The sequence below is a fragment of the Rhinatrema bivittatum genome, chromosome 7, assembly GCF_901001135.1.
Source record: "Rhinatrema bivittatum chromosome 7, aRhiBiv1.1, whole genome shotgun sequence".
Lineage (NCBI taxonomy): Eukaryota > Metazoa > Chordata > Amphibia > Gymnophiona > Rhinatrematidae > Rhinatrema > Rhinatrema bivittatum.
This window is the reverse complement of record NC_042621.1, coordinates 266,061,451-266,074,109: the sequence shown is the minus strand read 5'-3', so window position 1 is coordinate 266,074,109 and position 12,659 is coordinate 266,061,451. Positions and strand designations below refer to the sequence as shown.

The 12,659-nt window shown below is 46.2% G+C and overlaps 1 protein-coding gene across 5 annotated transcripts in view; it reads right to left on the bottom strand.

Annotated features, from left to right (window-relative positions):
* The window catches only part of ARMH3 (armadillo like helical domain containing 3), a 791,613-nt gene that overhangs the window by 432,891 nt on the left and 346,063 nt on the right, over positions 1-12,659 (bottom strand). For all 5 annotated transcript variants that reach the window (XM_029610203.1, XM_029610204.1, XM_029610205.1 and 2 more), the window contains exon 17: positions 3,920-3,985. In XM_029610203.1, the coding sequence (XP_029466063.1) occupies positions 3,920-3,985 (66 nt within the window). The remainder of the gene's footprint in view (positions 1-3,919; positions 3,986-12,659) is intronic.

The following is a 12,659-nucleotide window of genomic DNA, read 5'->3' as shown; positions in this document are numbered from 1 at the left end:
CATTCAGGCCTTGGATAGATGGGGCCCCCTTTATGCAGCACATACAGTGCACACAGTATCTCTTCATCTTCCCTTTATTGAGCTTCCTCTTTTGACTTCTTCCAGCCTCTCTCTTTATCTCCAGGCTAACAAGTTGATGCAGAAAGGTGCATTCAGTTGTACGCACCTTTCTGCGTGCACTTCAACATGCATTTTCGGCGTGCAAAACTTACTGAGAATGCAGTAAGGAGTTATGCAGAGAGAAAATGTGCATGTCCACCCTCGCATGGAAATCCTATGTAAATGAGGGCATTAAGCAGTACTCCCCGATGCAGAGAGACCGCATCTGGCCAACGCACCTTTTTTTTTTTTTTTTTTTTTTTTTTTTTAGAGCTGGAAACTTAATCCCTGGTTAGAGCTGGAGTTAAGTTTCCAGCACTATGAAAATAAGATTTTAAAAGTTTTTAAAAAGTTTAAAAAACTCTCTGGCTAAGTGGCGGCAGCAGCCAGCACTTACTCGCTTAAGTGCTGACTTATCCGGGTAAGTGGTGGCAGTCGCTGCTGCCACTTACCTGGATAAATACTGATGTATCTATCTGGCAGACCAGATATCTACACAAGTCAGTACTTACATGGCTATTTGGTGCGGTTCGCTGTTACTTAGATGGCTAAAGTACTTATCCGGCTAAATAGTGGCGACATGCAGCAGATAGCCATACAAGTACTGATGTATGCATCTACCTGGTGGCTGCTTCCCACTGCCAGATAGAAGGATAAATCAGAATTTATCCAGATAAATAGTGGCATCGGTTGCCGCCACTTACCTTGATAAGGGAGGAGGAATAGCCTAGTGGCTAGAGTAGCAGACTATGAACCAGGAGACCAGGGTTTGAGTCCTGCTGTCACTCCTTGTGACCTTGGGCAAGTCACTTTACCCTCCATTGCCTCAGGTACAAACTTAGATTGTAAGCCCTCTGTAGGATAGAGAAATACCTACAGTACCTGAATGTAAACCAGTGTGATATCTTGATTGAGATCGAATGTCGGTATATAAAAATAATAAATAAATAAAATAAATAATCTGTTTGGGATGCTTCTACCCCCTTCTCTAGTTAAAATGTGCATTCAAACTGTGCCAAATGCACATTTTACAGCTTTACATGGTTTTTTAACTTCCCATCCATTAGCATATCATTAGCTTACTGCATCAGGATTTAAAAAAATAATAATCTTGGTGTACAAATGTGCACTGAAAACCATATTAACCCAGTATGCTAACAAACCAGCTCTAAAGCAAGACTGTTCATGCAAATGTAAATATAAACTTCCTGACTCCCTTCTGGTTCCCTGCATCTCAACCCACCACCCCACCTACCAGTTAAATTAAATTTCACCAAACCAGTCAGACGCCTTTGTTCTTGCACATCTGACCCTACTCAAACCCCTACCCTTCCAGTCCCCCAACTCCCTCTCCCTGCTCCCTCCCCCCCATAATTCTGCCTCCAAGTGTGTGCATAACCAATGTTCTCTACAAAGTATTCAAAATTAAGCTCCTGACTCTGCTTGAAAGATTTTGGATATGCAGATCCCATACACCCAAAAATCTGGTCTTGGATCTAAAAGACGAATGAGCCGCCAAAGACTCCATATACATCATGGAATGTACTGCATTGTGCCATTGCCAATAAGGAAAGCTATTTTCCTTCCAAACTAGCAAGACTGAGAACTTCCCCTGAGCCAATAATTTCCTTGCAAGAATCCTCTCACCTGACTTCCTAATATATGTGGATAAACACATTTCAAACAGTTTTATTTTGGGCTGCAAGGGCAAATCACATCCCAACAGGTTATTTATCTAAGACAATATTTTCTTTCAAAAATGAGAAATAATAGGGCATCCCCAGAAAGCATGGGTAAGGGAACCCATTTCTGAGTCACATTTCAGACCCAGCACTGTAGATGACATTTGTGCCTTAAAATCCATTTGCTGGGAAAAAAAAAAAAAGCCCTATGTAAGAATTTGAATTGCATTTCTCTTAAGTAACTATTAGTAGATAAACTCCGCACAGCCTGAAAGCAACCTGACAAAGGATTGCAATCTATTAAAAACCCACCCTCCATTCTCCAATGTTCCCAAAGGGAATGCTTTCACCCAACTTAGCTAAATTGCTGCAGTTCTTTATTAATCAGAGACAAAGAGAGTTTCCTCCTTTCCACACCAAAAAAGGTATCTATTTTATCTATGACTGAAGAGAGTAAATCCACAGATCTTAGGGAGTTAGTATAATAGCACAGTTGGAAATAAGAAAAAAAAAATCTAAGTTTTAGGCCATAACTAGTTTGTAGAATCTGAAAAGGGAAAATAATTCCCCTCTCCCCCTGATAGAACATGCTGAAGCTGTGTAACTCCCCTCTCTTTCCAAAATAAGAAACAACGAGAAGACAAGCCTGGCTGGAAAGTGAATAAGTAAAAACGAAATTCATGTTGTCAAAATTTGTAACCTCATCATAAGAGATTTCCATGTCCAGCGTAGAGGAGTCAGTAAAACATGGTGGGCTAGTTCTTTGGAAAGACTAGCTGAAGGGGCTTGGAGAACATATCCCAAATCTAAATTAACTAAGTGAACGATCACTAACAATTGCATTGGCCTTTAAGGGAGATGGGAAGCGTGTGTACTGAGCGGTGGATGTAACTCATTCTGAATGTTTGAAGCAGAGGCAGTGAGGAGCTCTGGCAGCCACACTGAAAAGCCAAACGGGCCGATACAGTAAAGTCCGCGGGAGAGCGGGCGAACCTCCTGTGCGCGCGATTCTCTATTCAAATGAGGCACGGCAGTAAAAACAGGCAAAAGGAGGCATTAGGGATACTAGCGCATCCCTAGCACCTCCTTTTGGACCGGAGTGGCGGCTGTAGGCAGGTTTGACAGCCGACGCTCAATTTTGCTGGCGTCGGTTCTCGAGCCCACTGACAGCCACAGGCTCAGAAACCGGACGCCAGCAAAATTGAGCATCCGGTTTTCGACCCGACAGCCGTGGGCTGACTTCAAATTTTATTTTATTTTTTTACTTTTCGAAACTTTCAGGACCTCCGACTTAATATCGCCATGATATTAAGTCGGAGGGTGCACAGAAAAGCAGTTTTTATTGTTCTGTGCACTTTCCCGATGCCAGAAGAAATTAGCGCCTACCTTTGGGTAGGCGCTAATTTCTGAAAGCAAAATGTGCGGCTTGGTTGCACATTTTGTTTTCTGAATCGCGCAGGGATACCTAATAGGGCCATCAACATGCATTTGCATGTTGTGGGCGTTATTAGGTTCGGCGGGTTGGACACGTGTTTTCGGCCCCTTACTGAATAAGGGGTAACGCTAGCACGTCGAAAACGCGTGTCCAATGGTGGGTTAACAGTGTGCTCCGTCGGAGCGCACTGTACTGTATCGGCCCGAAAGTAATTAACCGAGTTGGCTGCCCACATCATACCAACTGCTCTCTTCTCCTACTACTTGTATATATATAGGGAACTGATCCACTGAGACAATTTCATGTGTGTCTGTTGCTTCTCTCCTTTAATTTTAAAATTTGGAAGAGATACTTATGGGCCTTCACTTCATCCCTAACTCTTCTTTTGACCATATAAGTCTTCTTCTACATTGCTTGCTCCATGGAGGCTACATTTTACTTAATGTAAATTTGCCTTGGGCTTGAAAAGGTTGGAAAACACTGCTTTAGAGCCAGCTGCACTGAATAAAGCAGAAGCTGTTAATGTGCAGGCTAAACACCAGCTAACAGTATAATAGTAAGCAAAGAAACAATGCAGAGTAAAGCATGAACAACAGCATTAGCAAGAGAAACAGGCAAGCTGTTGTGGAAGCAGGTACTATGAAAACAGGAGAACAGCAAACAAACATTAAAACACCTGTGGAGATAAGTCAGGAATACCTACCATTCTGTGCAGGTTTACTCGGAAATTCATGTTGTCATCATGTAAAAATGCATTTGCATACTGATCCTATTTAAAAAAATGATAATGGTTAGGAAATATAACAGATTATTTCATTTAGAAGATTTTTCCCTCAATTCCTGGATAACTGGTATTTCTCTGGGTTAGTGTTTAGCTACTGTTTAAAATAGCAGCTTCAAGAAATTATGGATATTGTAACCATTTTGCTACAAACAAGAAAAGCAGTTACCAGTTACAAACGATTTTACTTTACTATACATTTTACAGGTACTGTACATCTCATCTTTATTTGTAAAGAATTCAGCTGGAAGTTCTTTAAATGACAGTATTCTATTTACAATGTATGAGTCAGTTGTCCTGCCTGTGCTTCTTATTTTAGTCTTTCCTATAAATTGAAAAGGGTTATGCTGTTGCCATGGCATCATGAGGGGCCATTATTTGGGTAAAGGCAAAAGGTGAACACAATCAGTGCCTCTGTCAGAGGCACACACTAATAGAATATCTGTAATTGGTGAAAAACAAGCAGATTAATTTGCACATTGTTCTAAGGGGAGGGCAATCTTCAAAGCCATTCACACAGGTAAATTGGCTGTCTGAAAATTGCCCCCCTCTAAGCAGCTAATAGTAGGCAAGCTGTTTTACAATATGAATACATTTAGCTGCATTCAGGAGGCACTCTCTGGGGCGTATTTTAGGCAAGATTAGAAAATAATATACAGCATGTATTTTTAAACACACATGCATTATTTTCCATTTCAATTTTACCTGCACAAAAAACAGGTGCAAAAATCTACAAGTACTTTGTATCCATAGCAATTTTCAAAAGGAAAGTACGTATGTACTTTGCTTTCAATAATTAGGTTCAAGGTTCACAATGATTTGCACCTAGGTGGGGAGTTTAAAATTGACTCCTTAAAGCAGATGAACACAATGGGGCATGGGGCGATAATCAAAGGTTTTTATGCAGGTAAATGCATAAAAACATTGTTTGAATATTGCTTCCCCCTTCCCTCAGTGTGGGTAAAAGTAAGTGTGCTATGAACAGCATGCACACTTATCCCTGCTTGAAAAAAGGGGTGGAGCAGATCAGGGGAACAAAAGCATGCACAAAGATTTAGTTTAGGAATTTCCACATGTACTTTCATGCACAAACTCAGCAGAAGGTGGGTTCCCCTGCTGACCCATATTTTCGAAGGTAAACTCTGCAAACAATTTGCATTTAAAAATGAGCTTGCAAGCCCAAAATAGTTGAGGGCACAGGAGGTCAATTTCAGAAACCGGCAGACAGGCATGTTTGGATGGGAGGAGGAGGATAGCTGTGCTATCTGTCTCATACGACTATCAATTGTAATCTGAAAAACAGTACATAAATATCTGGGAAAAGAATGGGAACTTCCTTTGATGATTCTGTTATGGAGAAATAACAGATTTCTGGATTTATGTGCTTTGGAAGGATTTAAACTGTGAAAGCTGAAAAGCAGAGTTGCTTACCTATAACAGGTGTTCTCCCAGGACAGCAGGATGTTAGTCCTCAAATATGGGTAACGTCAGTGGACAGAGCCCTATCACGGAAAACTTTCTGTCAAAGTTTCTAAAAAGCTTTGACTGGCACACTGAGTGCACTGAGCATGCCCAGCCTGCCATTATCCCTGTGTCCACAGGGGTCTCCCTTCAGTCTCGTTTGTAGCAAAAAGTGCGAGCGAAAAATAATTAAAGTTAGCGGACCCAACTCCACGGGGTGGCAGGTGGGTTCCGTGAGGACTAACATCCTGCTGTCCAGGGAGAACACCTGTTACAGGTAAGCAACTCTGCTTTCTCTCAGGACAAGCAGGATGGTAGTCCTCACATATAGGTGATTAGCAAGCTACAGGCTGACTTGTATCATAACAGGCCAATAGCAGACAACTCTTGCGGAGGCACAATAATTGGGATGCTATTGGTAAAGATGAGGCAGCCTGACATCACAGCAGGTGGTTGTGGAAGGAGTTGGGGATTATCATGGAAGAAAGCTTACAAGACAGGTTGGCCAAAGGCAGAGTCTTAACAAACTTTCATTGATAAATAGAAGGGGGCTGCGAATGTGTGAAGATAGTTACAAGTCACAGCCTAGGAAATAGTGGCCATTGGTACTGAACGATAGTGTGGTACTGATGTTGTCATGGCCGTTATAGAATGTGCCTGTACTCACACTTAGAGAGGAAGGCCTGGTGCGTCATAGCAGAATTTGATACAATCTGCTAGTCCAGGGCTTCTCAACCGGTGTGTCGCAACACACTAGTGTGTCGCCAAACACCGGCAGGTGTGTCGTGTCTCCCGGTGTCCCACTGCCCCATTGTTCTTTCCTTCTCCCTTTTTCCAGCCCCCGCGGTCCAATTGAAAGCCTCCTTTCTTCCTACCCCCACTGCCCAATGGGAAGCCTCCTTCATTTTGCCTTCCCCCGCGCAGGCCAATCGGAAGCCTCCTCCCTGCCACCTGCCAGTGGGAGTAGGAAGAAGGGAGGAAGCCTTTGATTGGCCGGTAAGGCAGGCATGGCACTGCCCGGGAGTGGTGTGGGAGGAATAGCAGTGTAGAACCCCGACGAAGCAAGGCCGCTACGGGAGCCCATCCCCGTAGCGGTGACGAGAAAACCCGACCCCGACAGTGCAAGGCCGCTACGGGAGCCCAGCCCCGTAGCAGTGAAGAGGAAAACCCGACCCCGACGATGCAAGGCCGCTACGGGAGCCCAGCCCCGTAGCGGTGAAGAGAAAACCCGACCCCGACAGTGCAAGGCCGCTACGGGAGCCCATCCCCGTAGCGGTGAAGAGGAAAACCCGACCCCGACGGTGCAAGGCCGCTACGGGAGCCCAGCCCCGTAGCGGTGAAGAGAAAACCCGACCCCAACGGTGCAAGGCCGCTACGGGAGCCCAGCCCCGTAGCGGTGAAGAGGAAAACCCGACCCCGACGGTGCAAGGCCGCTACGGGAGCCCATCCCCCCTAGCGGTGAAGAGAAAACCCGACCCCGACGGTGCAAGGCCGCTAAGGGAGCCCAGCCCCGTAGCGGTGAAGAGAAAAACCCGACCTCTGACTGAGGCGCCCATCCCCGTGGCGCCGAAAAAAGAAGGCCCGCCGGATTAAAGCAACGGCGGAACCGGAGCCCATCCCTGCAATGAAGGAAGAAGTTATTTTTGGTGAGAGCTGGTGTGTCTGTGTGTGAATGGGGGGCCTGGGTGAGAGCTTGTGTGTGAATGGGGGCCTGGGTGAGAGCTTGTGTATGAATGAATGCCTGGGTGAGAGCTTGTGTCTGAGGGTGTGAATGGGTGCCTGGGTGAGAGCTTGTGTCTGAGGGTGTGAATGGGTGCCTGGGTGAGAGCTTGTGTCTGAGGGTGTGAATGGGTGCCTGGGTGAGAGCTTGTGTCTGTGGGTGTGAATGGGTGCCTGGGTGAGAGCTTGTGTCTGTGGGTGTGAATGGGTGCCTGGGTGAGAGCTTGTGTCTGTGGGTGTGAATGGGTGCCTGGATGAGAGCTTGTGTCTGTGGGTGTGAATGGGTGCCTGGGGGAGAGCTTGTGTCTGTGGGTGTGAATGGGTGCCTGGGGGAGAGCTTGTGTCGGAGGGTGTGAATGGGTACTTGGGTGAGAGCTTGTGTCTGTGGGTGTGAATGGGTGCCTGGGTGAGAGCATGTGTCTGTGGGTGTGAATGGGTGCCTGGGGGAGAGCTTGAGTCGGAGGGTGTGAATGGGTACTTGGGTGAGAGCTTGTGTCTGTGGGTGTGAATGGGTACCTGGGTGAGAGCTTGTGTCATTGGGTGTGAATGGGTGCTTGGGTGAGAGCTTGTGTGTAGGGGTGTGAATGGAAGCCTGGGTGAGAGCTGGTGTGAATGGGTGTAAGAGCTTTTGTGTGTGATTGAGAGCTTGTATATAAGAGAACATGAGTGTGATTGAGAGAGCGAGACTGGTCAGGGAAGTGATGTGTTTCTGTGTGAGAGAGAGAAACTGGTCAGGAAGATGACTGGTGTGAAAGAGACCGAGACTGGTCGTGGGGTTTAATTGGGGGGGTGTGTGTTGTGAGTGACTGGTTGTGGGTGCTAAGGAAGAAGATTGAGGACAGGGCTTCAGCAGCCCTTGCTGCTTCTGGTTAGTGCTATTGGCCTGGAAGGGAAAGGAGTAGGAGAGTTGCTGGAGAAGGTAAGTAAAGGTGGCTTTTTAAATTTATTTTTCTTGATTGACTGCCATTTTAATTATTGGGTATTATGCGATGTCTGCTGTTTTGAAATATTTTATTGATATTTGGACATGTTTTAATAATTTTTATGAGTATTTAATTGAATATTATTTTGTTCAGCAGCTGCTTTGTAACATTTTTGGTATAACTTTACAATGATTTCTGTGTGGGGCTCTGTAGCAGCTTGGCTTATTCTGTTTTCCCAATAGGAAATGTTTTAGTGTTTAGGGCCTGGTTTAATAGTTGTATTTCTTAGATAGGGTTGTTACTGTTTGCGTGTGTTCTGTAATACAGGTGTAACTTTGTGCAGGTTAGTTTGTGTGCATTATTGCAAATCCTGAGTCTGTTAGGTGCTATATTTCTCTTTCCATTTCTCCAGGTTCGCACTGTATGCAGAGTGGCTTTTTTGGTTTTTCGTTCCAGTTTCTGCCTCCATATTTATAATTTGTGTTTTTTCTGTACTTGGTGAAGGTCAGTTCTGGGTGTGTGACCAAAGTGAGGTATTTTACTAGCATGTAGGCATTTGTATCAATCTTATTTGATGTGTTTTCTCAATAGGATATGCATTAGTGGTAAATTACTGTCTTTTCATAAGGAAGGCTATTGTGCCTGGTAGTAAAGGGAGTTTGTTTTGCTTTTACTGAGATGTCATCAGAACCAGAATATCTTTTTTTTGTATGGTGAGTTGTACGGGTTATGCCCTAGATCTGCTCTGCACTCATTGCTGAGGGTTGAGGGGATTCCTGTGGATGCAGAGTGCATGTTTACACTTAGCCCCGTGATGGTCACATGTTCAGTGTGTCACGCATATGAGAACCATTTGTCAGGTGTGTCCCGGCCAAAAAAAGGTTGAGAACCACTGTGCTAGTCAGTTGGAGAGAGTCTGTGTGCCCACTTGAACTCGCAGTTTATCTTTGTCAAAGAAGGAAAGACTTAGCTGTAATTCCTATGGAGTGTAGTGCGGTCTAGATAGAATGCAAGTGCACTCTTACAGTCCAAAGAGTGGAAAACCCTCTCGCCCTGGTGGGAGAGAGGCATTGGGAAAAAGTGGGCAGAGTATATTCTGATAAGGTGAGAGGCTGCGTCTAAATTAAGAAGAATATTAGGATGAGTACGTAGGACCACTCGGTCACGGAGGAACCCAGGGTAGGGTGAGTATGCAACAAGGTGTGTAACTCACAGACCCTATTGGCAGAAGTGATGACTACGAGGGAAAGAAGTTCCCATGCCAGACTGTTAAGTTATGGGAATGTAAAGGCTCGAACGGGGAATGTATGAGTCTTGTAAGCACTAAATGTAGGCCCCATTCAGTAACCAGTGAACATAGAGGCGGCTTAATCAGTGGATAACCCATGGTAAGCTGACTCAGAAGGGGTTGAACCGTTAATCGGGCATCCCCACTCCCAAGTGGTAAGCCGAATTGGAACCGAGGTGTACCCATGCGGAGGATGTCTGGGGAGCAGAATCCGAGGGAGTAAGAGAAAAGGAGTGGTGTAGAAAAAAGGGGCTAATACCCTTTTTTATGCACCATGTGGTAAATCATGCCATTTTGAATGGTAAGATTTACGTGTGGAAGGCTGTTGGGACGCTACCAGTACCTGAGAACATCAGTGAGTCTGTGATATGAGACTGACCTGTGAGCAGGCGAATTAGTTACTGGCGTGATAGGTTGAGAAGTATGGGAAAGCATACTTGTCGCAATCAGGACATGGGTCTGAGAAACAGTGAGCCCCGTCTTGTAGTAGCATAATGAGAGTTTTGGCTATGAGAGGCATTGAAAGAGACACATATAAGAGGCCTTTGTTGCAGAGCGAGCAAAGGCGTCTATGGGAACGCATTCCGATACATGTGTAGGGAGTAGAATCTGTCCACCATATGGTTCGATTTGGACGCAGAGGGCAAGGTTGGTTGACCTCAGCGCTAGAAGATTTTGCTCGTTACACATATAGTCAGAGATCATTCGAGAGGATGGAAACATCTATGGAGGTGGTCTGCCAGTGCATTTGGTAAGTCTGTTAGATAAGTGGCCCAGGAATGCATGGACTGTGCAAGGGCCAAAGGCTAGAGCTGTGCAGCTTCCTAGCAGAGTAGCTAAGAGGTTGTGCATGCTTGTGTGTTGTATGCTGTCTGTGTGCACAAAGGTTTGTTGCAGAGGCAGTATCTTAAGGCATAAAAGGCATAACTCATGGCTCGAAGCTCCAGAAGTTGATGTGAAACTCTATATGGAGCGGAATAGACGCATATTGGGTTGGGAAGATGTGGATTCGAACTCTTCAACCCTAAGTAAATGCAACCGTGACCAGGACCATCTGAGGATTTGGATCTAGATTGGTAATATGGCTCAGGGACGAAAGCGGTTGAACAGCTTAGAGCCACTGATATTTGAAATTCCACTGAATCTTACTCATAGCCAATCTGGGCAGATGAGTAAAGTGGATAGTGAAAAAACCCTGTGGCCCAGCATTGAAAGAATTGAGGGGCTGAGGTTACATTGCATGCGCGCAGAGATGTGTAGGAATTTGACAGTATGTCTGCGCAGTTGTTGAGCAGGAAGTTTGTTGCGACTGTAGTGTCCAGAACGGCTCCATATGGGATTTATGGTAGTTAACAGCAATCCCAGGTAGTAGATTTATAGTGAGTCGTGGAGAATTTAGAGCTCCTTGCTTGGATTAACTGCTGGTAGGCAGTTGTCCATGCAAGGAAAAGCGTGAATGATGTTTTACTCCATAAAGAAACAGCAGTCACTACTAGGCATTTGGTGAAATACACAAGTTATCGAAGCTAGTGCAACTGGCAGAACTTGGCATTGGAACATTGTTGACTCACTATGAAGCACATAGAAAGACTAGAGGAGATAGGCAACCCACTTACTGTGGTAAGGGAAGCACGGTGATGAGAGACACCATTTTACCTGTCCCTTCTGAAGAAAGTTGACGACATTTCTGAGGTCCAGGATGGGCGGAGAGCATCTGCTTTCTGTTGAAAGACGGAATAGTGGGATTAAAAACTCCGCCCCCACCCCCACCCCTCGCACATTGTAGCATCTGGGGGACTGTACCCCAAGCCCTGGTACTAAGTGGAACGGCTGCTTCGATATCCGGCAAGTTGAGAGACCAGGAGATGTCCAACTGGTGGAGCTGATGTAATCTGGATATCAGCTGGTCTGCCACGGGAGCGGTAAAAGTCTTACCCGCATCTCTGTCTGCTTTGCAAGAAAACATCGAGAGCTGTCGCTAGGTCTAGAGGTGGGCTTGCAATTGAGGCAGTGTCTGCTGGATCTTGTGTCTAGCAGACCAGCTAATGTATATGGGACTTTGGACCTTAATTAAGAACCAGAAGCCAGAGTATTATCAAGTACGGAGTCCCGTTGCTGACAACGGGAGGATGTCTCGATGCAATCCCAAATTATTGGTAGAGAGGTTTGCTTGGTGTTGTGTGAAACATAGCTGGCAATAGCGATATGTGACACTAATACGGTTCTTGGAAGATAACACGACCTAGAACCTTCCGAAACCATGTGGCCCGATTTAGTGACCAGGTCTCGATGGGATTGTTGCTGAAGCAGGATTAGAGTACTTACTGTCCTTCGTGGTGGATCGCAGAAGGACGAGTTGGTGAATATCGATGGCTCTGTGGATTTTGGGAGGCATCGAGGACAGCCTGAAGGATGTAAATGTCTGGCTCAACTCTATAATCTGGTATGGTAGCACAGCAACAGAGGAGACAGGGTAGGCATGTCTGGCACTTCCACATTATTTTGTGGTGGCTCAGAACCCCGCACCGGTGTCGGTGGGGGATGCCTCGGCACCTCGGGGGCAGAGGAGTACATGACTCATGAACCCGGGCCCGCTTTGCAACTGGCTCAATGTACATTGATGCCGGTGTGGAATAGGTATCCCTCGGAGCTCGGCCCAGTCATTCTCCAGCACCGAGGAACTGCCACCGATGTGCGGAACAGTGGCGATGTCTCCCTCGGCGCTAGGCCCGGTCATTCTCCAGCACTGAGTAAGATAGTACTGATGTCTTGGATTGCGTCGGTGGCGGATGGTCACCGGGCCAGTGACGATGATTGCCACTGTGCTCAGCCCGGTCTTTCCCCAGCGCCGAGGTGGATGCCCTCGCTGTCTTGGATGGCGAGTGGTGACGGACTGTCAGCATGCCTGCATTGCTCCTGGCACAGTCTAGTGCCCTAGAATGATATGGGGCTTTGGTTAAGAACCCGAAGTATGGAGCATTTTGTTTAGTCAAGGGCATTGTGTTTAGGTGCTACAGTAGTATTGACGGTATCGATAACGGCATGGAAGGCGGCCTCGAGGGTATCATTGAAAGCATCGACGGACGCACCGATGGCATCGGCGTAGGTATCGACGGCATCGACAAAATCGATGAGGGCATCGACAGCACCGGTGGAATCGACGAGGGCATAGACAGCACCGGTAGAAACATTGAAGGCGTCGACGGCGCCGATGGAAACGACGTGGGCATCGACGGCGCCGATGGAAACGACGTGGGCATCGACGGCGCCG